Source organism: Lepisma saccharinum, chromosome 11, assembly GCF_977018435.1.
Source record: "Lepisma saccharinum chromosome 11, izLepSacc3.1, whole genome shotgun sequence".
NCBI lineage: Eukaryota > Metazoa > Arthropoda > Insecta > Zygentoma > Lepismatidae > Lepisma > Lepisma saccharinum.
In genome coordinates, this window is record NC_139239.1 from 33680242 (window position 1) to 33705794 (window position 25553).

At 38.5% G+C, this 25553-nt stretch overlaps 2 protein-coding genes across 3 annotated transcripts in view; one reads left to right on the top strand and one right to left on the bottom strand.

Annotated features, from left to right (window-relative positions):
• The first annotated feature begins 2599 nt into the window (after positions 1 to 2599).
• Positions 2600 to 25553, top strand: part of LOC145994704 (dicarboxylate carrier UCP2-like) — a 72357-nt gene continuing 49403 nt past the window's right edge. Inside the window, exon 1 of one of the 2 annotated variants that reach the window (XM_083130881.1) lies at positions 2600 to 2678. The gene's annotated coding sequence lies outside the window, so the exon portion shown is untranslated. Of the gene's footprint in view, positions 2770 to 25553 lie in introns of both variants that reach the window. The other variant, XM_083130878.1, reaches the window with a different exon arrangement.
• LOC145994996 (protein CFDP2-like) lies at positions 12857 to 13384 on the bottom strand. Its single transcript, XM_083131528.1, has one exon. It carries the CDS (start codon positions 13382 to 13384, stop codon positions 12857 to 12859), a length of 528 nt encoding a protein of 175 aa, XP_082987654.1.

Here is a 25553-nt window from a genome sequence, read left to right on the forward strand (position 1 = left end):
ATTTTGCAAGTTAAGATAGCTGGGACACGAGGCTAAAGTCTGAGTAAATTCGTTACGGACAACGTGTGACGAATTAGGATTTTTCGAGGGGGAATCTTACAGACCTTTATTCATGTAATAGAAGCTGTTTTGGGTTTCCAAAGAAAATGCTTTATTCAGAATAAATAAGTATTTGCAATTGATTAGTTATTTTGTTTATATTTTTTCGAGACGAAACGAGACTTTTCAGGAGCCGTCTCGTGTCTCGTCTCGTTTTCGAGACGTTAAAGCTAAAGCCATGCAAACAGTCCAGCAAGGTCACGCCGCTCACCTACATTCTTGCCAATAAAGTAACAAGTTCAACCGACGAAATCAACCGCATATGTACAAAAGCGCGAAGTGTCGACTGAGCAGCTTAGAAGAAGTATGGCAACCCTGGAGGGCAAGTGGAAGCTCTGACCTTGACTGGACTGTTTTCGTGGAGAGAGCAAGAGTAGAAGGTAGAGATTGTATCGCTTGCATTGATATCTTTAGGAGCCTCTGTACACATCTCTAAAAAAAACTGAGGGCGTGGAACGTATCCTTCTATCCTCCCGTGTCTGCTCTACAGTCTCCCATTTTTTTCTAAACCTGCTTTTACTCCGAATATAGATTCAACGTGTGATATTTGGGGTTAAAAAATTTGACTGCCCCGAACAGAATTTTGCAATCTCTCTTCTCTCATATTCTGCTCTTGACATCACTGTTATAATGTTTAATGCAGTTGTGAGATTCAACAAAGCTGAAACCTCTATGCACCCTTTTTGTTGGTTAATTTCAGTTCGAAGTCCGTGTGTATATACATACCTTAATTGCATGCATGTGAAGCTGCAAAAATGTAGAGAAGGGCCATGTTAATCAAATTATGCCCCTATGCACTTTACAATGTAAACACTCATTTGGAATGCAGAAATTGGTTAAATCGGTGTGTGTTGGGGGGGGGGGGGGGTAGTAGCTACTTGCTCTTCTGTTTTAGAAGAGTTGCCATGGAAACCTGCTATGGCGATTGCCTGAGTTTGAGATAGGTCAACGACCCATCTGACGAAAGGATAAGTTTATTTTTGATGAAATACATGAACCGAGAGTCCTCTTGTCTTATAGGCGACGAGGCACTTTATACCTCAAAAGGGACAGAGGACTTTCTTGCCATTAAAATTCACTCTCAAATAACAATTTTTATTTTGAACGGATACAGAGGAATTCATCTCCAAAAAGTTGAGAACTGTTAAAGCAAGTTATATTGGACTACTAACATTGAATATTTATGAAACCAACCTACAAAAAATGTTCATAAATAATGTTATTGTGGGACTGAGCTTTGATTAATCTTGGTATTGTTTTTGTTTTGTTTAACAATATATGGTCTACTGTTTTAGTATTATTCTTTCCTGTTTAAAATGGCTTCTGCTGTATTGGAAATTGTCTTAAATAAATAATGTTTTCATTATTTTTCGTTTGTTACTTTGTGCATACACGCAAGCATATATATATGCACATGTTAACTAACCTTGATACTTTCAGTTGAGTGATTAATGAATTGTACTAAAAATGGTATGATTACATAACTTACAAACTTATAATACTTAAACACATTTACTGTGATTTATTATCAAATAAATAAGTGAGCAGCCACTCTTCCGTCCACATGCGGATTCTTTAGTGTGGCTACTCATTTTTTCTCCTTAAGTATTCGTGCTTCTCAGATGCCGTGGTGGTCGATGGCGTCCATGTAATTAAAGAATCCTGGGTTCGATACACGGTGTAAGGGTGTAGTGGTTCGAATCCCACTTTAAACTATAGGTCCTGTTCCAATTAGCTTATATGTACAGTCACCGTCAATAAGAATGAGACACCTAACTCCTGAAATATTCGCTTCCCAGCAAGGCGTTACGTGTGTTGCCTAACTGTACGGCGATAAGTGGATATCAATAGCAAATTTTCAATTGCAACTTCTACCACCGCCGTCGAGTTAGGCAACACACATAATGCCTTGCAGGGAAGCAAATATTTCAGGATCTAGGATCAGGAGTTTTATTGCGGGTGACTGTACATAAAGCGAACTTAAACAAAAAAAATAAAAGAATCTCTTTAAGTATTATGTGATGAAACTACATTTACAAGAATAAGAAGGTATAGCGTAGTGGTAAAGTGTGTGTGGGTATACTTTGTAAGTCACAGCATATCTGTGGTATGAGTGTGTAAGAACCACTTACGGACATGGTATGGTACGGATATGTTATTTGATTTCAATTTAACGTGCGAAGTTGGGGTGAGCACCCTCACGGGAATTTGTTTCTGGTCCATTCGCATTTGAAATCTCTCAGTAAATTTCCCTGGCGAGCCTGCACCCAGAAACTGGGACTTATTGTGATTGACGATTGAAAACAACAGCAAACTGGAACTCTACCAACGTTGGCCTAGGTCAGGGTAAGTTGTTGTTGCCAAAACCTCTCAAAATCTCTAATTATATCTTTCGAGAAAGAGCAACCTCACGTGGCAACAGGAAACGTGCTTTGGCCCTTACCGCACAGCAGGTCCAAAAATTCCTTACGTTTCCCCAAATAGACGCAAGACTCGCTCAGCAAAAATCTGTTGAAAGGGCAATACTTGTGCAAGAATTACTACCAACGATTCGTCCGCTGTTGCTGGTTTGATTCAACGTAAGTGCCTCTCATCTTTCATCGTTTCCTACAGTGCATGGTCATTTATCGTAATGAAAGGTCATAGTTTTAAAACTGACATTGAAGATAGGTAAGCATTATCTATTAGTAGGGACCTTATGTTTTTTCAATCGCTTTAACGGCGAAAAGCATATATTATTGCAAAAAATTGCTATAATTGGACTAAATTATATCCTAATTAAATTTTTGTGCACACTAAGTCACGAAATAACACTTCTTCTTGATCTTTAGTGTTTCTTGCAGACCTCGCCGAATTTTAGCGTATGTAGCTGAAAATATCGCGAAAATGGATAATTTGCTGCTACGTGAGTTTTAGATGTGTTGAGCTTCTTTCTCTCTCTCTCTCTTTGGCATAATCATTTTATTTAGAAAAAAGTGCATCACACATATCTTTGCCGTTGCGCACATACCAATTTTCGCTTCGTCTCCCTCTCTCTTAACATCACGTGTTCTACGCTGCTCGCCAACCTTCGCCATTGTTGCCATATTGTCATTCCATTCCTGGACACACTCGCGCAAACATCATTGAAAACAATTGAATAGCGCTCCAGATCGCGGTTCACACCGTTCGGCAGGGACGGTAATGTGGCAATATAGCATGACGAGGTGGTTGCTTCTTTTATGCAGTGCATGTTCATTGGCTAGCTAGTAACTAGTGTTGCCAACTGAATAATGAGGCATTATTTCTGTCACTGAAGGAGAAAGGCTGTTAAAGTGACGGTGAGTTTTGTTGGATTCGAAGCACCATATTTTTATTTCGTACTAAGTATTTGACCGGTTTGACGTTGTGTGCGTCAATTGCGTGTGTGTATGTGAAAGTGTGTGTTTGTTAATGAACGTTAAATTCCATAATGCCTCCAGTTCTGTAAAATTGAAATCAAAAACCTTGCATACCCAAGCTCGGAAAATTCACAAATTGTTCAGATTTCATAATTTTGGAATTGTCCAAAAGAAATAAATTATGTGGCTCCATGAGCATTTCAACTCGTGTTCTTGTAGAAATTCCATAGAAGAGGCTGTCATTTTTGCTGCTTAATGCGATGCATATTGTTTTCTGTGTTAAAATTGCCATGCTTTGATGGGTGACAAGTTCATAGCAGAAAAAAAAACGCGCAGCTTATCGTCTAGTGGCAGTATATGTACTTGTTATTGTTGTGGAAGAAGGCATCGTTTGTAAATGTACAACAAAGGCAACCGACTGTCGCCGATCACAGACAGGCAATAATACTGCTTGAGGAGGAGTGTTGTGGTCCAATTGTCGAGGTTTAACACGTTCGCATGTTATTAGTTCCAGGGGCGCCGACTTGTCAAAATTATTGAGGGAGCTCTGATCACTGAAATAAATGAATGAATGAATGACTCACTCCCTCCCTTTTTTAAAAATAAAAATTACGTCCGTATAGCAGTTTTTAAGCAGCTATTATATTCTTCATGCAAATGAAATGTAACATGAAAAACGTGTGTCTGCTCATTTGTTTTTTAGATAACAATTAACATTTTTATTTAAAAGTAGGCTATGTATTTGCATTAAGAGGCCAACATAACAGTTTTATGCCGGCCTCGGTAGCCGAGCGTGTTGGGTGGTCGGCTCAACTCGCTTTTATTCGGAGGTCTCGGGTTCGAGTCCCGGCGAGGGCATGCGTGTGTTTTAATGTCCGCAACAGACTTGTAAATAAAGGACATGTGACGGGTGCAAAGAACCTTAGTGTTGACGTACCCATAAAAATAGCGAATATTTACAATATTTAACAGTTTTATTTAATTATTTACATAAATGCTAACACAAATCTCAGACAAATAGTTTTACTTTTTTGTTCTTGCTACAGTATTTTACTTTTTAAATTTAATTTTGCAATAATAAATAAACACATAGCACGCCGTGCTTTAGCAATAATGCCTTTGATCATAGCCGTTCCCGCTTTCGCAATACAGACTTTTCATAAGCTTTCCTTGCGTACTTTACTGCAAGCCAGTGTTAAATAAACTCAAAGACTTTAGAATTATTTTAATCTTTGGACTAGGGGAAGAGATTTCGAGGATAACTAAATATCGTACATATCAATATTGCCTGAAAGTCGTGTTTACGACCTCAAATTGTTCAGAATTCACTAAACAACATACTGGTATAATTGTATATCACCTAGTTATTTTGAAACTCTTTTTAGTAAAAATGTTAACAATACTCATAATTATATACTTAGTATAGTATAGTAATAAGTCATGTGTTTTGCTGTCTCCGTTCATAGCCCCCCCTCCAAAAGTTGATGGTTTAGCGGTCTCAGCCCCCAAATTTGATGGTCTACAACATTTCAAATGTGTATTTAAAGTTAAGTTCATGTTGCACAATTCAGAGTAAACTTTACAAGAGAAGCAAAATAATACATCAGATCCTCTTAAGCAAAATTATTTGAGGGGCTCTTCCCCCACATCATTAACATTGGGGGGCTCGAGCCCCCCCCCCCCGCCCAAGCCCCATGGAATCGGCGCCTATGATTAGTTCTCAAAGCAGTGGTAGTGTCGGTCGTGTATTATCTGTCGATGCAGTTCCGTACCAGTGTAGATTGGTTTTGGGAGTGAACCGTTAGAACGCCACCAGTGCATTAATGCAATGGAAAATAATAAAGTGTTTATTTTGTTTGAAATCACTCAAATAAGGAATCACTATGAAGAAGTCTTCTTTGCAGCATTTTTGGTAATTTTACGTATGTGTTAGTCCATATTTTGCGAATTTTTGTCCATGTGTATGTAGCTACATACAAAGCCACTTGTTAGTACATATTAATAATCCTAGTCCTGGTATAATGCATGACGTTTAAAACTCAACCTTAGATAGACCTAAATTCTCTAATTTTCTTGTTGTACGTAACAGCTGTGAATCGGCGCACTCCAGCGATTTTTCTATCTGCTCCATTAGCAACACTGCTTCTTGAGTTGTGTCGCGCATCGCACGGCAGAAATATATGTGCTGGGCTCTATTTGCTCTTTACAGTACAAATTAGAAATCCTTCTTTATTTACAGGCGAAGTCCAACCTGGCTTCTCTACCACTTACACAGACTAAGAGCTATGTTTGCCATATTTTTGTGCATTTTCAATTTATTTTAGTTTTCTACTTAGAGTAGAGGAGGTTGTTCACAGTATTTCAAATATCTCCATTGATTGGCACAAATTTATTTAATGTGTGCATTACTTTAAAAAAATCCTTACGTTCAAGGTTAACAATATAAAGGTGCTTGTGAAGAGCTATTTTTAGTATTTTTAAAGTCAGTTAGCTGTTCTTTTCTTTGACCAATTGTCAAAAAAATAAGTTCAAATGCCCTATCTTCAAAATTACTTATCAGAATGCAATTGTTTCATCTGAGCTATCGTCTGATATCTACTTGCAGCCAATATTGATATTTTGAAGATACTTTGGGTTTATGTCGAAACATTTGGTAACTTTAAATATTCAGTGTCAAACTTGAAAGGCCATTTCTGAAAACTGGCAAATTAACCATAGAATATTTGCATTCTCGCAGAAGTAGATAGATCAGAGATTCTTTTGGCATCTGCTTGTAATGAACAATGCTGCCTTAAGTCCGAAAGCAGTTATGTTGATTAATATTGAAATCCTTACCGAATACAAGAAGTTAAGATTAAGCAAACATTAAGAAAGTAGATTTATTTTACTAACATGGATTCTAGGAAAAATAACAAGGTCGCTTGTTACTTCAACGTGAAACCTTCGCGTCGCTTCGCTTCGGTCTGAAAGATACTGTCACGTGGAACGAACCTTCAGAAAAGAAATGTTACTTCATACCGAAGTAACACGACAAGCTGCACATTTCGCTTGTAGCCTTTGTGCCTTTGAGACTGGACCGTTTATCTTATCCTCGCTCGCGCATGCGCAATGAATGCTTATTTGCAAACTGGAGAAGCCCATGTCGCTTGTCTCTGTGGTGTGAAACTACCCTGGAACGTGTCACTTGTGGCTGAAAACTGCCCAAATCGTTCCACCAAAGATTTGCATAGACAAGTTAGAAGTGACACAGGAAAGTGTTTGATATGGGCGATGTACAAGCACACACATACTAGACCATACACTTCTCAACATTGAAACATGAAATCAGCACTACCAATAAGGAAAGCAATATCTCCAAAATAGTTTGATTTTTTTAAAAAAAATTGTTGTTTTTTTCAAGAAAAAAGTTTTTTTTTTTCAAGAAAAAAGTTTTTAACGGGTTTTAAAAACGTGTACAATTCAGAAACAGATAAACTCTAGGCTTCATTCCAAAGTTTTGCACTGATTTCAAACAGTCCCTACTTCCTTGTAAAGTTTTCCAAGAGCATAGATCAAGTGAGATGACTAGTACCACAATGTAGTATAATAGGTTAACGGTGGTTTGATTCTTTTTAATATAGTTATAATGTAAACAAAATTATCATTTTGGCTTTTAAGAACTGAAAAAGCGTGATTCTTTGAAAGGCAGACTGTCAAAATATTTGAAGGGAGGATGCAATTCGGATGAAAGAATTTAAGGGGGCACAATATCCCCTTCCAAAAATTTTTGGGGTTTAACATACCCTTATTTCCCTCCTTCTTGCGCCACTGCAATTAACGAAATCGACAAATTTATAACGGTTACCTATTAAGGATTATTACAAGTTTTCAATGGCTAATCTTGGCTCTCTTATTCTAATTTTTCCAAGGAGATTTCTATATCAAATGCTATTTTCCCGTTACGCAGACCATTTCTTCCTTGAAAAGCAGCTCATGATTTACCTTGACACGTTTCCGGAAACAGTTCTGGAGGAAGTTATTGTTTTGCAGCGACCTTCGCTCGCTTCAGCGTTCAAACACGCCGCGCGTGTGGGGCGGTAGCACAGGAGAGTGATTTCGTGCCTCTTGTAATCCAGCTGGCATTCAGAGAATCGTGGGTTTATTGTCCATTTGCCAGCCATAAAAGTTTACTGTTCCGATTAATAGTTATACACTTACATTTCTTCTTCTTCTTCTTATGGCGCTATAGTCCACTGATGAACCTTGGCCTCCTCTGTGATTTGTCTCCATCTATCTCTACCTTTTGCCACAACTTTCCAATTTTTATACTGGAGCTTCCGAACATCCTCATCCACTCCATCCACCCATCTTAATTTAGGCCTTCCTCGCTTCCTTTGTCCACCTGGGCTATCCAACATCACTCTCTTTGCAGGGTCACTATCACTCATGCGTATCACATGACCTGCCCATCTTAATCTAGCCGCCTTTATTACACCAATAACTGTTGGTTCTTGATATAAGTCGTAGAGCTCCTTATTAAATCGCTTTCTCCATTTTCCATTCTCACATACTGGTCCCAATATTCTTCGTAATATCTTTCTTTCAAAGGTCTCTACCAGCTGTTCATCTTTCCTTGAACTGGTCCAAGTTTCCGCAGCATAGGTCAATACAGGTCTTATCAGTGTCTTGTAAAGTGTTACCTTAGTTGTTCTGGACAATATGGTGCTCTTAAAATGTCTCTGTAGTCCATAATAGGCCCTATTCGCTGCTATAAGTCGTGCCTTTACTTCCTCCTGTGAATCATTTTCATGTGTCACAACAGAACCCAGGTAGATAAAGGCATCCACTCTATCAGAGGTATAATTAGCCATTGTTATGGTCAGTGATGGATTATATCCGTGTGCTTTGCCTGCTGCCATGTACTTAGTCTTCCCTTCATTCACCACCAATCCCATCTTCTTTCCTTCCCTTTCTATGGTCAGAAATGCTTCTTCTACTGCATGTAGAGATCTTCCTACTATGTCCACATCATCTGCATATGCAAGTATCTGGATTGACTTATAATATATGGTACCCCTAATTTGCACCCGAGCTTCACGTATAACCTTCTCTAAGGCAATGTTAAACAACAAACAGGACAGCACATCGCCTTGTCTTAGTCCATTTTTATTTCAACAGGTTCTGAGAGTTGTCCTCCTACTCTTATCTTACTATTGGAGCCCTCCATAGTTATCCTCACCATTCTTATTAATCCTATTGGAATTCCAAGATCTTTCATTGCCAGATATAGTTGGGTCCTGTTTATCCCATTACTGCCCAAATTATTTATTTTTCGAAATTTCTTGTATCCTTTGAAACCCTTTTGTAGTTTGTCTAAAATAATGCCAAAATAATGATTTTTATTTTTTTCGACCAATAGTCTTTTAGTTTTAGCATGTCGACAAATGTCGACAGTGAGCACGGATGGCACCATCAATACTGAATAACAAAACCTTAATAAACATGATTATTTTACTAAATATATGGGTAGTTATTACAACGAAATTCCACATATTTGATATTTTTATTGTTTGACATTCAGATTATATTGATACATGAACATATTAACAAGAAATTACAATGCTCATTCATATTTTTACATTTGCAACGGTACATAATAAAATTCTATCAATTATTTCTGAATTGAGTTGCTACTTTACAACCTAACTAAATAAAAACATAATTAAATTTTGGAAATAGAAAACAATGCATACTTTGTGTAAGTGTTGCTGATCTATTTCTGTGTGTGAAATGCCTCCGAACACTGTATATGGCATCCGATATTGCACTTCTTACATTTCTTCCTTGTAGCCTTTCCACAATGTCCACAACGTACTTGCTTGGAAAGAGTTTCCAAATGATGTGATGTGCCATCAAATCGCACTTCAGGCAATACTCTGGATGAGACTTTAACGCTTGGCCTTCCTGCTATTGGACGGTTTTTCACGTACGACTGCATATAATTCCGTACTACATACCTCGTAAATGAGAGCAGATCAAGCCCATCTTCATTTCCTTTAGCAGTCAGGCGGTAAAGTTGCCATGCGTTGTTCATGGAAACGTTAAGCAGATAACTTATCATTGGCGAATACCACTTCTTGTTCCTGATACTAATCCTGTAGCATGCCATGTTTTGGTCCATGCGGTCAACACCACCCATGTAAGTATTGTATAGAGCAACATACGAAGGTTGAGGAACTGAAATGTATTTTTTGTCCGCATTGCTCCATCGCCTTGCATGTCCCAGAGGTGACACACCCGAGACAGTCGATGCTACTGTAACGATGCTGTTATCATGGTAGCGTACAAGAGTAATGCCAGTACTTTTGTCTGTTAGTTGATGGTAACTTCCCCGCTCTTGTTTCCTGCACGAACTAACATCCGCAAGTGGAGCATTTTCTACACGATTTGGGCGAACCGTACCAGTTCCATCGTGTCCGTTTGCTTGTAAATGTTCCAGCAGACGAATGAAAGTAAAATAGTTGTCAAAAAACAAAGAGAGCCGTGAACGAGCCGAAAGTTCGGATATCAAATCCATGACTACAGAGCCACCTACTCCCAATTCTGGTATTGTATTTCCCGTCGCAGCACCTTGATACGGCTCTCCTTGAATAAGATATCTAAGACGCGTCGACAATGCCCATACTTTGAAACCAAAGCGAATGGGTTTCCCGTGGATGTGCTGTTTGGCGCCATGTCTCCCATAATATGGCACCATTGACTCGTCAATTGAGAGATATGTATCACTTGGATAAAATTGAAGCCAACGCTCATTTATCATAGACCAAACTGGCCTTATCTTCCCAAAACGATCAACAGCGTCTAGTTTTGAATTGTCACAAAAATGTATGTATCGCAGTATTTCTTCAAACATATTCCTTGACATTGCTTTCGAAACACCTGCGTGAAGTACATCTTCAGATAATTCCCAATACATTCTGGTTCTAGCCATTACATTGTATCCAGAAAGGAATAATATTGCAAAGAAAAGTTTGAGTTCATCCTTGCACAATGTAAATGCAGGTTTTCCCTTCTGTACAGCATACTCAATTGTGGATTGAACTATAAATTCAATAACTTCATCGTCCAAAAATATTTCGAACAATTGTACCGGTGTGAAATCATTTTGAAGAAAGTCGGGCCGTGTGAACTCGATCGAAGGTTTGTCTCCGATGTCACTCTTTTCCCACTTACGAACTTGAGACTTTATTCTCTGATGTGAAGGTATAACTTTTACTCCACTCATGATTTGTTTACTCTCGATTTGAACACAACTACCGGGATCTTTGCTTGTTGACGCTTCAGATTTTGGTCGCTTCTGCGGAGGACTTCCAAAATCAAACTGAGGCACATCGGACACTGAAACAGCTGCAACATTATCGCACGCATCATCATCTGGTTCACCCTGTCTCAAATGCACTATTCCCTTATCGGTGATTTTGGAGCAAACCAGCACTGCACCTGTCCGAAGTTGATTACCAGAAAGCTTGTTCATATCTCCAACGGGTTCATCTTCATCACTATCACCATCGCTTAGAAGAACATTCTCAGGAGGCTCGGTGTATACAATTGCATCTAAGAGGTCGTCTATCTCTTCTAATATACAAGCGATCTGCTCCACAGTCAACCTGGAAAAATTATACAACTGATATCGTAACAGGGCCGGTGATGAAAACAGTGGACCCGTCCGTGCTCACTGTCGACAAATGTCGACACTAAATTATAACGACGTACGTAGAAGATGATAATAACCATTCAACGAAAGTGAACATAGCGTAAATATAACCAACATGTGCTATTTATGCACACACAAAAATAACCTAATTAAGATTTAGGATAATACGAAAAACATACCTATTGCTAGCAGCCATAGCGCACGATGCAAACACAATGCAAACACGTGTGAACAACAATGACTCCCCAAGCTCTGTGGAGGGAAACTGAAGGTCACTCTGCTGCAGTCGCTTAAGTAGTTGCCAACTCATCCACGAAAGTTATCGTTGTAAACAAATATCACAAAACCAATGAGAGAAAAATTATAATAAACTATTAAATTTTATGTCGACAAATGTCGACAGTGGGCAGTAATGGGATTTATACTATCGTATGCAGATTTAAAATCAAGAAATAGATGATGCGTTCCTATCCCAAACTCCAGAGTTTTCTCCAGTATTTGCCTTAAGGTGAATATCTGGTTAATTGTAGATTTTCCTGGCCTGAACCCACATTGATATGGTCCAATGCACTTTTCTACGTATGGTAGTAGTCTTTTATATATAATTCTTGCAAATACTTTATATGCAACGTTCAACAATGTAATTCTACGATAGTTTGCACACTCCATCATGTCCCCTTTCTTGTGGATAGGTACTATGATACCCGTCCTCCATTCACTTGGCATCTGTCCCTTTTTCCAGATTATGTTTATTATTTCCTTCAAGCCTCTAATGACACTCTCGCCTCCATGCTTAAGCAGCTCTGCTTGCAAGTTATCTATACCAGGTGCTTTACTATTTTTCAATATCTTGACTGCCTCCCATACTTCATCTAACTTTGGACTTTCTATGCCCTCTTCTCCTTCCTCTTCTTCATTTAATCCTTCTTCCAGCATATCTGCACTGCCATTCAATACATCATTAAAATGCCTTCTCCACCTTTCTAAAATTTCAATACTGTCACTAATTATATCGCCTGTTTCATTTCTACAGACTGTTGTCCTTGGTTTAAAAACATCTTTTGTATTATTTACCAGCTTATACATCTGTCTTACATTCTTCTGCTCATGCAGGCTTTCCAACTGCTTCATCTCTTGCTTCATCCATTCCCTTTTTTTCTTTCTATGGACTCTCTTCTCAATCCTTCTTTTCTCTTGATATTCATCCCTAGCTCTCCTTGTTGCACTTCTTTGTTGCATCCTCTTATATACATCATTCTTTTCTTTGGTTACATTTTGACATCCCTCATCGAACCACGTTTCTTTCTTTACTGGCTTTTGTGTTTCAAGTATTTCCTTTGCTACATTACTGATCCTCAGCTTATATCTATCCCACCTCTCATCTACATTTTCCACTTCTGCCGGTTTCATCCCGACGAATCCCTCTTGTAGTTTACTTCTGTACCTCTCAACCACCGTTGGATTTCTTAACTGCGTGACATTAAATTTAATCAGGCTAGTCGCCTTCATTTTTCGGCTATTAGATATTCTTGCTCTAATCCTTCCCATAATCAAATAATGGTCGGAATCGATATTAGCTCCTCTAAAAGATCTAACATCAATGATATCTGATCTATGTCTACAATCTATCAGCATGTGGTCAATTTGATTGTAAGTTTTTCCATCCGGGGCTCTCCATGTTATTTTATGAATATCCTTGTGCTGCAACAGTTGTTGTTATTACTTGATTCCGAGATGCTGCAAACATTATTAGCCTCATACCGTTGTTATTTGTTACTTTATGCATACTTTGTTTACCAATTGTTGGTTGATATACGTCTTCAATGCCTATCTGGGCATTAAAGTCTCCAATTACTATTTTTATGTCATTTTTTGGGCAATCATCAAATGCTTTCTCTAACGCATCATAGAAATCTTCTTTTACATCATCTGTGGATACTTCCGTGGGTGCATGTGCATTGATTATACTGTAATTAAAGAACTCTCCTTTAACTCTTAATGTCGATAATCTTGAACTTATAGCTTTAAATCCTATCACTAGATGTTTTAGTTGTTTATGTATTATAAACCCAGTTCCTAGCATATGCAGCCTTTCATCACAGCTATAGAAGACAGTTGGTTCTCTCTTTTCCAAAACTCCTTTTCCGATCCAACGTACTTCTTGCAATGCCACTATCGCAGGCTTATAATTATTTAGTTGATCCAGCAACATCCTCAATGCACCTGCCCTATACAAAGATAGCACATTCCAGTTCCCTACATATAGATCCCTTCCCTTTCCATAATTCGCTTGTCCATTGTTCACGCCAGTCCGTCGTCGGTAGATCTGTCCGGCTACATTTCTTTGAGGTCTCGTAACGTGGTTCCTTTTGTGGGATGGGGTTGTCGGCCCCACGCCCAACCCCCATTCTTGGAGGACCAGGATTTGTTTAGGGTTTACTCCCGTAGGGCAGCTGGCTTCACTATGCCTTACAAGTCTGCCCCACCCTTGGTTTTCTGTCAGGGTATCCTTCCCTTAGCCTTTGGGGATCCCTCCCCTCCCTGCAAGGCAGCAGGGGCTGAGCTTATTTAGTGGCGGCTCTCCTCGCCACATCGCAGGATTTTCATCGGAGCCTTGCAGTATTTACCGAGATGAAGTTGCCACTCCACATCTCACTGCCTCCTCCAATCCTGCTGCTGCTTGTCCGCGACTGTTTCCAGCTATAGCCTGCCAAGTTAAGTCCCGATATGCGCAGATCGCTGCGGAGCACTTCCCATTACGTCATCCTCCCCACCACTCTTCTACTCACTGGTCTGGCGTTGAGAGTACCAGTGGTGCCAACTCGGCAAAATTAAGCTAAAACAAATATGACGATTTTCATGGTACAGTGGCTCTCAGCGACAGACAAACCTGCAAACGAAACTGAAATTGATGCGGAGAATAGAGTGAAAGCACTGTGAACAATAAACAAAAGGAAATTGTACTTAAAAATTCAAAGTGTACCTTATGTGAAACAGTATGCGATTGACACGAAATTTAGAAACGCGGGGCACACCATAATACGACTTCCGCCTTACCACGCAGACTTAAATCCCATTGAACTTGTGTATGGGGGAGGGGGGAAATCAAGGGTAAGGCAAGGGAATTCATTTCGGATTCACTGGACGCAAAGAAAGATTTGCTGGGAAAATTATTTAGTGAATATTCTGTACAGAAATGGATTAAATGTTGTGAACACGTGAAAAAAAATTGAAGATTCTTACTTTGAAAGAGATGGACTTATGGACGAGCGTGTAGATGAACTGATAATTAGACTTGGTGAAGCCGATTCAGACACGGACACAGATTCATCGGTAGACACAGACTCGGATGAGTGGGAGAGTGAAGCTGAAGAAGGAGAACTGGAAAATATTTAGAAGGTGAGCTCAGTTCTATCGTTTATATATTTTTCACTTTTCTATCATTTTATTTGTTACATTTCTTATGCTGGTAAGAAATATCCCTAATATAACTTAATTCATTTAAGGTTTAAAGGGAAAATATCAAAATGTATTTAGAATTTAGCGTAATCAATAGGTGGCGTAGGTGAGGGGATACTAATTCATGTCTTTCACATTCAAATTTCGTTGAAAATTCTCAGACGATTCCTCTCCCTCCAGGTTTGCAACACTGCGAACGAACGTCGCCGCAGACAATGGGGTGGGGAAATGTGATGCGAGGTGCGCAAACAATGGATTGCAGCGTCTTGTTTTTAAACTTGTCAAGTTATAGCCAACATATCTGCTGGCCGTTCCCCTATCCGCAACCTGGGGACGCGCCTGGTTGCATACAGCTCTGCCTCTGGGAAGATAACCCAGCCCAGGTATACACTTACACTGCTTACCTTGAAATAAGTCGTGATGATTTTCGAGGAGAATTTCGGAGATGAAGAATTTTGGAAAATCTCCACTGACAGGATATATTCATCTCCCTTTTTTACTCTGGTGTATAATTCCTGCATCGTTACTTCTTTTGTACACTCACTGTATCCTTTTGCTTCAATTCAAATGTTTTCTGTTACTTCACCACGGAGGCCGGCACCCATTCTGAAAGAATTAATACCTGCTCTAATACAGTGGCTCAACCACAAGGGTGCAGGGGGTCATTGCCCCCCTCAACCTTAGTCGGAAATGAGTTCTAGGAGGGGCAAGGGGGGTCAAATATTGATGGCCAAGTGTACCTACCTGCAGGGGTCAGTCAATCACCGTCCACAACTTCAAATTTTATGCAAATAAAAACACTTTTCGTAAAATTTTCTTGCTCGCTTCGCTCGCATTATCTGCTTTTTTTTCGTCTTTTCAAGTTCCGGCCCGTTGTTGGGTGCCGAACGATCTAAATGAAGATAAGCTGTAAAATTCATTGATTGATTTGTGGTTTTAAGTCTAACTTTATGACTATCTCTGAACGACTGTACCTCCACTGGGTATCGAACCCGGGACCCCTTGATCACAAGGCGAAGATGTTACCACTACAGCATCGGGGAGGCACAGAAGCTGTAGAAGAGAGAATGCATTGGCGCCACGTGAAATTATTTGTGCCCTATTAAATCAATATTGATTTCAGCCTGAAAAACAATTGCATCCAAAAATTTTCTTGCTTGCTTCGCTCGCAATATAGCGTTGTTCTCTGTAATGCATTGTAAATTACCAGACAGAGAAATAAGACATGTCTTAATTGAATTTGTTTTAAATGCATGAACAATTGTTTTGAGGAAAGGGAGCGTGCACATTTGAGAGACAATTTATGTAATTTTTGCTGTTGGTTTATTGTGAAATGGATGAATTGGTTGTGTAATGTATTTAAATAATATAGGCTGTATATAATATGTATTAAAGAAACTTTGATTACCTACACAATTTAGTGTCCACGTCGCTCCATTTTGCATATATGTGAAACATATATCGTGTATGAAAGTTATACATGTTAATGTAAAAAGGAATTTTATTTGGAATGAATCTATCAAGCATTTTCTGTCTTTCAAAAATAGTTTGTGTGCTTGTTTTCCATTATTAATGTGAAATTGAACATGTTGAAAAAATAATTCAAATCGTTTGTTCGAACACAAATGCTTTAGCACCAACTTCTACCCTCTTTCTGCATAATTTACAAGGATAATAACGTCTTTTATACTACTACAACTACTACTACTACTACTACTAATAATAATAATAATAATAATAATAATGGTTCCGGGATCGAATCCCGGCTTGGACATGAATGTTTCATCATATCATCACTCATCCCCAAATTTGCCAAAAGTGGCACAATAAGCGAAGTAAAATAAAGCAAATCAATAATAATTATATAATAACAACATTATTATTATTAGCATTATTATTTAAAATAATAATAATTATTATTATTATTACTATTATTATTATTATTATTATTATTATTATTATTAGTATTATTGGTACGTTTATCCTGGTACTTGCCCCCCAGACAAAAAATCGGGTTGCGCCTCTGCTCTAATATACTATAAAGTTTTTGTTTAAAGTCGACTTTTATTCACTGATAGGCTAAACGTGCCCTACAGTTTAAAGTGGGATCGGAAACCCTATGAGTCTCTACATACAACACAGGACCCCATGATTACAAGGCAAATACGTTACCAGTACGTCATCGGGGAGGCACCTCACACATCACAGAAAAGCTTCCTGTTTGCACTAACGTTGCACTTACTCTTACATTTTTCGTCTTCGTCGATTTCGTCGTATTGATTTAGTACTACATGAAGGAACAAATAAGGGTTGCTATATTTCTCCTTTGTCAATACTCGATACACTCTGAATGAAATTACAAGAAACAATCTTTGTACACAGACAACATTGATAATATATCATATATTATAATAAATATTATGTTCTTTATTACATTAAATAATATATAATATAAATAGCAGGATATAAGAATAGATTGTAGAATATTGTTGTTGATGTTTATTAATTTAGTTTATTTTACTTTGCATTTCTGCCACTTCTGGCTAATCACGAAGATGTGGATGAATGATGATAAGATGGATGAAGGGACAACACGAGAATTATCCTGGCTGCAGGTTCAGGCGCCAGAGCCTCGTTAGTCTGCCAAATGCAGTCGAGGGTGAACTACGTAGGAGAGAATTTGATATTTGGGTGACTCTACACCAAGACGTTCGGCCTGAATCCAAATGGAACACTTTCCGTCATTACGCTAACCACTAGGACACAAAGAGTGGAATTCAGGGTGTTGGGATCGGCACCGCTTACACGCTTATGAAGCATGTGGGAGTTTCTTGAGGAAAACAGTGATGACTCACTCCACTCAAAGCCGACACGAGCCACATGCTTGATCCGTAGCACGAATCGTATCGATCAGCCGTTGTCCTGGGTGGCAAAAAAAAACGGTCACCCACCCTGAAGTGAGACCTTCCCAAGATTCGATCTACGAACCAGCCGGGTGACTCACCCACAGCCAGGGCGAGGAGACCCCACCGGAAGTAAAAGCGAAAGGGAGGGAAGATGCAGTGGGTGGAAATGGGCCACTGCACTGCAGCAGGGAGTTTTGGGTATCCCCGTTGAGGGAGGGGGAAGTAAGGAATCGCCTGTGTGACGCAACTCCACCCACGCGCCTGTACGGAGAATTGCGCTCATGAGAAATTGGAACGCCGCACGAAACATACGGGAACGAATTTCGGAACAGGAAATGAACCGCGTAAAGTGTAAGTTGCTTGGAAATTAATTTTAAATTTCAGCTGAGGTTCGTAGAAAACCAGTCTACAAGTTGTAGTGGGGTGGAAGTGATAATAATAATAATATGAAACCCACAAATTTATCAACCTAAGTAAGACTATATTTCAATAATAATATTTCCGTAACGTAATATTTTACGAACTGTTTGTTTTTCACGATTGTCAGTTTTTTTTAGACATGCATGTTCTTCAATTCACATTGTAAGACATTCACGTTCATTAATTCATATTCTAAAGTCATCATAACTCATCATAACACAACAATGTAACTTTTGTGCTTGTCAGACATAATAATAATAAATAATAATAATAAATGCTGTATCCAAAGGTAACGGAATTGTAAATGCAAATTTAGCGTCGAAATTACCTTAATTTGGTCTTTTATGGACAATTTGAAGATTCTAAAGAAGACTTTGGGGAATGCTAGCGGTATTAAGATGTTTGGGTAAATCACTGGCTGTAACTCACGTTACGATAATATGTATCCTGTTTTAAAAATTCCTGATCATGCATCTGTTTGCAACGTTACAATCTAAAGGTCAGTTTAGGGTATATTGCATAGTAACAACGTAAATAAACACTCTTGGCACCGATCTCGTTAACGCAAGACCTCTATTGAGAAGCTGAAAATAAACGCTACCGTAACAGTTTCCATGGGTGAAAAGGAAAGTCCTAGAAGTTTACAAATCCAATTATAAGATTACAGAGCGGCGTTGTTAATTGAGAGACGAAAGCGGATCAAAAGTTAACAAGGACAGGACAGTACGAAAACTGTGTGAATTACTGCCTTAAGTAACCGCCCATGACTAGAAATAAACACGGTTCCGTGTGCATGTGAGCATCGGCGAATGAAAGACCAGTCGTAAGAGAACCAGCAACTGAGTACAACAATGGTGTATTTTGGTATGGAACATACAATGTAAGCTTGTGACGAATTTAATTACTGTCCCGTTCAGAATACGTCTAGATGCTATCTAGGAATTTCAACTACACTACAATTTTTGGTCTATTGTTGACCATTGTTGTCTCTTCTTCTTTTCTTTCAGTTATTTATCCTCCCATCTCATCCTATCACCTACTTTTTGTATCTTCCTTTCTGCTTTAGAATATTTTTCAAAGCAAAATATTTCTTCCGCGCATCTACCGAGCAAAGTGCATTTTACAAAGTTTTGTTGCGGCAGGTTTAAAGTCATCCATCTTGAAACTCATGGCGCGATTTCACTCAAATGCCAATGCCAGAACAGTACCACAAGATGTCTAGTGCTGTGATCAATCTCTAAATTAGCGGCAGTTAATTTAGTCTTTAATTCCTGAGTTACCAGGTTCGAACCCTGTTTGGGCATGGCATCAGGTCATTTTCATCGTCGCGATTAACCTAAGAGATAGAAAAGTGACGTAAAATGATCGAAATAGAAATAGTCCACGAAACACTTTAAATTTAAACCCACAGTTCAAAATGGGATCAAAACAACTACGTGCCTCGAACCCGGGACCCTTAATTACAAGCCGATTTGCTTACCACTACGACATCGGGGAGACCAACACATTTAATATTTACTATAGCTCCATGTCTCCATTTATGTGTACTTTATAGCACTTATGTACTCAGTCCATGTATACTTGATTCTTAGACAGTATACATAATTTGTATCCAGAGAAAGGTTAGGTGAGAACACATCAACTGCTGATCCCCGCTCGCTCAAGAAAGACATTGTTATTAAGACCAATGAAATCATAATCACGCAGTTAATTGTTGCTTTGTATCGTATTTGATGAAGCAACATGTTTGTTCTTTGTTTTCTTTCTCATCTGATTAACATACATGCCTTTCATCATTATTAACAAGTCCAAATCTAGGCTTATGATATATCGGCCACAGTTAAATGGTGGGCAGATATATTGTCCTATCCACGTGTCCTGTGGACGCTTCATCTTGCTTATTTTATTTTCGCTTATCAGCATAATGTATCGAGATAATTGTATGGTGTTAATCCGGTCCTTAAGTAAGCATACTACAATAATTAAATATATTAAACGTAGCGCCTCGACAGTCTAGTGCGTTGAGTGCAGGGACGGCGCCAGAATTTTTTCACCGGGTGGGCAGAATCTGTATATTTATAGATTAGGGTGGGCAGGTATAAATGTAAGGCCATATACGTATATGTATGACATACATGTATATGTATCCCCTCCCCTCTTACACTCCCGATTTCCCTTTTCTTTCTTACTCTTTAATGCCTTGTTATATTTTTCTCAGCTTGTTAACTCTTTCTCCGTTTCACCTTCTCTCGTTCCATTCTTCAAATGTTTCTCTTAACCGGCACACACACACGCGTATGTGTGTTTGGTGTCTTTCATCTTTCTTTTCTAATATATTCTCGCATCTTGTACCACTTCTTTATCTCCGATGGATACAATTATTTCAAGGAAGTGTTTGTGTGTGCGCAGCCATACGTTCTAATCACATTCTTTCATTCACGTCAATGTAGTGAAATAAATGTGAATCGGTTGCATCACATTTTGTCCTTCAAGTGTAAAAAATACATGGCACATGCTCAATTTTATATAGTTATCCGGCCACAGTGATGGAAAGTGTGATTGTAGACAATGGTGAAGAATTAAATTACTTTCTCGTAATTTAAAGCATGTTCCTGATCATTTAATTTTCATCATATTAGTTTTTGACTGAAACTTGGGGGTTAATGGTCACTTTTCTTGACTTACAAGGTTATTGCAACTGACAAATGTCTGAATGTATGTTTGCAGTAACGGCGATCGTGTGCCAAAACTTTGGGGCAAGGACAGTTTACTTTTTTTGGTAGAAAAGTCTTAGCATTAAGAGGCAATAGTGTGGATGCAACGAGTGGCATAATGTTCCGGGGGGGGGGGACTTTCCCGACTTGTTCCTTCTAATTGCCGCCACTTGATATTTGGATTAAAATTAATGTCTTATTGGGAATGTGCGCACACACTCGAAAAAAAATCTTTCTTCATTCTGCATAAAGTATCCCAAGGCTTATGAAAGGCTATTTTGACAAGACATCGTCCAAAAGTAATAATCAAGTAACAATCCTTGCTAAGTTGCTATTCGTTTTCTGAAGTTAGTATTCGTTACTCATGCGGGAGAAGTGATGCACGTGTGGTTAGATAAACACATGCACTGAGTAGGGCTACCATATTTTGAAATGCTAAAAAGAGGACATTTTCTTCGAAAGCCACAAACACCATCAATTTATTCACAAACACAAAAACATTACATAAATCACACAATCTATCACCATTAAATAAAATATTATACTGCCACTAACCTAACCTGACTTTATAGTATTGACGTCCACCTTAATTTATCTTCATGTTCACTGCCAGGTTTCGTGAAAAGCTAAGTCAGTTTTGTAGATGAAGCTTCACCTCTGACGGCTCTTTTGTGCCTCTCGCACTCCACGTGTGCTTGCAAGTCTAACCCTCCTTTGTTTGCCACAGACACATATGTACCGGGTTTACAAAGCATACGCCTTCAAAATCGTCTCTACCACGTCTAAAACATGAATACTTTTCTTGTAACTCATTAATAAACTTGCACTTTCTTTTAGGCATATTAGTAGCTTACACCGTGTTCGCAAACTCTAACTTCCACTTCGAAACACGAACAAACGAATGACGCGGAAATCACATCGACCGGAACTTGAAAGTGTAACAACAAACGACTAACGCTTAACGCATCGTCCAGTACTGCCAACATCACACGTTTAATGATTCGAAAAGTTGTAACTTCGTGATCTCTGACCTATGATGATTGGATAAAAGTAAAAACCCGGACATTTTAACAGAAAGTAAAAACCCGCCCGGACGTAAATTTCAGGGTCCGAAAAGAGGACATGTCCGGGAAAACCAGCACATATGGTAGCCCTAGCACTGAGGTAACAAATAGTTTACATTTTGTAGAATGTGATTTTGGACACAAGGAATTCATCGAAATTGATCACTATAACCGGTAATTCATCTCTTTTTCACAGATAATTTGGGTTGTATTGCGCGACCTTTTAGAAAGCGCTCAAATGTCAACCTCTATCCTGCCAAGCATACCCTGGAAATCTTGCAGGTGAACGAATCTCTGGCGCCTGGAACCACAGTCAAAATAATAATTTGTGGTGGGTTGTATTTTCAATGTCTTCATGTATTTGTTTTCGTCCTTCGTCACTTTCACCTAATCACCATTGAACCTCATCATCGCCATTAGCCAAATTAGCAGAAAAGTGACTTCACATAGAACAAATCAGTCGAATCAGCAACAACGTACTCTTTCAAAAGTGGAGTTTCATTAGTTCATATCCTTCGAAAGTTGAGGTGGTAGTTTCAATTTCATATTGTTTCATTCTTGGATCAAGGCAGCTAAATCAGTGAACAATAACGTTGTTTTCCGAAAGTCTCAAATATTTGTCTCTGGCAATACACCCTCTTAAATGTGGTGATAAAATGACACGTTTCCTGTAAGTTCTTTCTGAATATTTTTTTTTCTCCAATGGCATAACGTTGCCTCCTTATAATGAAGAGGTTCTGGCTTCTACTGCCACCTCCCGATTAGCCTATCTGAGCATAAAAGTGGATTTAAATACAAACAAACAAAATTTCCGAATTGATACTTCGTGACACCTTCATCTGCATCTACAGATTCTGTCGACCCCCTCAAAACAAAGCTTTCCTACCAACCCGTTTCTTCTTTTAATTCTACGTAAGTTAATCACAAGAAAAATGGCATGATTACGTAACTGATAGGCTATTATCAATTCAATAATTCTGTAGCTTTTTCCAAACCCACATAACTGTTACATTACAATTTATACACCTCGGTATTGTAGTGATTATTGTGATTACTTCTTATTAGTATTTATTAGCAGAACGAATACAAAGTTGTTGTTTGTATATCACGTAGACATTTGAAGATGACATGTATGTAAAAATTGTAATGAAACAAAGAAAGAGACACTTCTGGAATTTCAATGTAGACCTAATTAAAAAGTCCAAATAATTTATTGTCTTGCTAGAGGAAGCAACGCTAAGATAGGTTTTTTATTTGTATTTATTAGAGATTATTTTAATCATGCGCAGACCAGGATTTATATATGTGAAGGCCCGGAGCTTACAACACGAAGACCCCTCTCCAATCCCCTCCACAGTCTCAGTTATAACTTTTCGCTAAGCTACATGAGGTGATTAGTTATACGTATTTCTAAATTTTTCATCACATCCGAAGTACCTCATTTTTTTATTTATGCTGTACTCTGCCAAACAGTTTTCCCCAGTGAAGGCCCAGAGCTGCAGTCCTCAAGATCACCCTAAATCCTGATCTCATCTTGACCATACCCTGCATAGTATTGCATCTCCTAAGTCTACTAGCTGCATCTAATTATAGAAGTATTCAATTGATGACAGTTTATTTTGTTTCAAGTTCTCTAGTAATTCTCTTTTTTTGCATTCTAATGACAAAGTTAAGACAGCTTTTTATGGGATGATGATATGTGAACATTTCTAGTATACATAATCTTCATGAGTAAAATATACAAGTAATGAATACGAGAATATACTTATTTATTGAAACATTCACATATCCTCAAGTGTATGTACTTAGTGAATTTGATTGGGTGGGCAATCGGGTGGGCACAGGATTTTTTGGGTGGGCGCTTGCCCACCCGTGCCCACCCCTGTCGCCGTCCCTGGTTGAGTGACCCAGTCACCGAGGGCCCCTGGTTCGATTCCAAGTTTCGGTATAGATGTTTCTTTGTTAGTGTCCGTTCATCAATTTTTATATAATCACTATTCAATCTGATCATCGCCATTAAGATAAAAGAAGCGTAACATAACAAAAACACAAAACATAAAACTAAACACAGGTGCGCTTTTTGAACATGGAAATACAAAAATATGTTTTAGATAGAGATAAGAAATATTTAAATTCCTTGAGAGTCATTTTTACTTTTTTTCGGCTGGTAGAAAATTAAACTTTCTGTGTTTTTCTGGCCGCGTAAATGCTTCGAACAATGGCAACATAGTACTAAATAGGTTACACAGAGAGAGAGAGAGAGAGAGAGAGATACACGGAATACATTTACGTTTTTCTCTCTCTGTTTGTCCATATCTGAGCAGAAACAGGAAGTTTAAAACTTACAAAAACATGAAAAACATCATAGAAAATAATGAACCGAATAATTATAAGAGGGGCAGAATTTTTCCACCTGTCCTCGGGAGCCAACATTTGAAAATCTTATCCTGACAGTTAAATAACCCAAAATACAAATAAAAATGAGATAACAATAATAATAATAATAATCATATTAGGAATATTAGTTGATAGATGATATTAAATTATGTGGATCCTACGCTGACATGAAGCGTAAAGGCACAATATCGGAAAGCCTGAAGGTTGAAGTGATAAACCTGACTATAAGGTAGAGAACGATGAATTTTTGAAAAGAAATAATAACAATAACTGGAATAATACTGACAACAAAATTCTAGGTTATTGTTTCTTTATTGCGTAAACGATGTACTGCCATATGAATTATAGAGAAAACATTTCCTATGATTAATGGAATTACATTTTTTATGTCTAAGATATCGAAAAAACATTTTACATCTCGAACACTGTAGACGCATATAGACAATAGCCAAGTTTGTTGTTGTTCCCTTTGCTGTTGGTAAGTCTCTTAACTTGTAACATCGTCCTTGACACTGGCAATCTATTTGTATTTTCACAAGCACTTAACACATTCACACAGATTTTCTAGCGCTTGCCTTAGGTTTATTAGTTGCGCAACTGTTGAGACAGGTGAGGCGATGTGTGGAAAGACTTACTGAAAACACAGTTTACCTTGCAAAATGGGTAGTTTCTCGTGTGTTAGCAAGTTGCGAAGTAGCTATTTAGACTCCAACTTCGATTTTTTTCTTGTCTGGCGCCACAGTTTCATGCAAGGTTGGAAATAATCATCTCTTTACGGGCACACTAAAACGTAGGTATCGGTGTGCAATACATAAAATTACGCCAACCTTTCAGAAGAAAGTAAAAGATAAAGCTCCCCTGTGTATTGCACTGTGCAATAAAGATACACAGGTCACACACAATCGATCTCGGCCATACTGAAAGTGATGTGATCAGCACCACGCTTCGGCCACCTTGCCTCCCCAGGTATAAAAGAAAGTTATCGAAGAAAGAAGTACAATCCTTTTTCTGTCCAGTGCCAAACACAATATATGAGTGTAGCAATATCTAAACTTCAAGTTAGCACAATGACTAAGGATGTCGCATTGTAATCAAGGGATCCAGGGTTCGAATCCCGGTGGAGATACAGTTCTCAGTAGTTCGGATCCCACTTCAAAATTCGGCTCCAACCAGAGGTGTCCACTGTTCGTTCACCCTCTAAAAGGTAGCACATACATTCCAATTCTATTATTATTTCAGCCAGGCAAAAGTGTTTTGAAAAAATCATTTACGCGTGCAACAAAAACATTTTACGCTTAGTGCGACTGGATCAGATTCACCCCCTCCCCCCCCCCCAATCCCCAAACAGTTCTCCGAATTGTAAGCAACATTAGAGTAATATTGTGCTATGTTTACGTAATTATAATTATAATAAAACATAT

What these genes read in the sequence shown, in the direction of transcription:
- LOC145994996 (XM_083131528.1), bottom strand. Translation starts at nt 13,384, where the DNA reads ATGTTGCTGGATCAACTAAATAATTATAAGCCTGCGATAGTGGCATTG.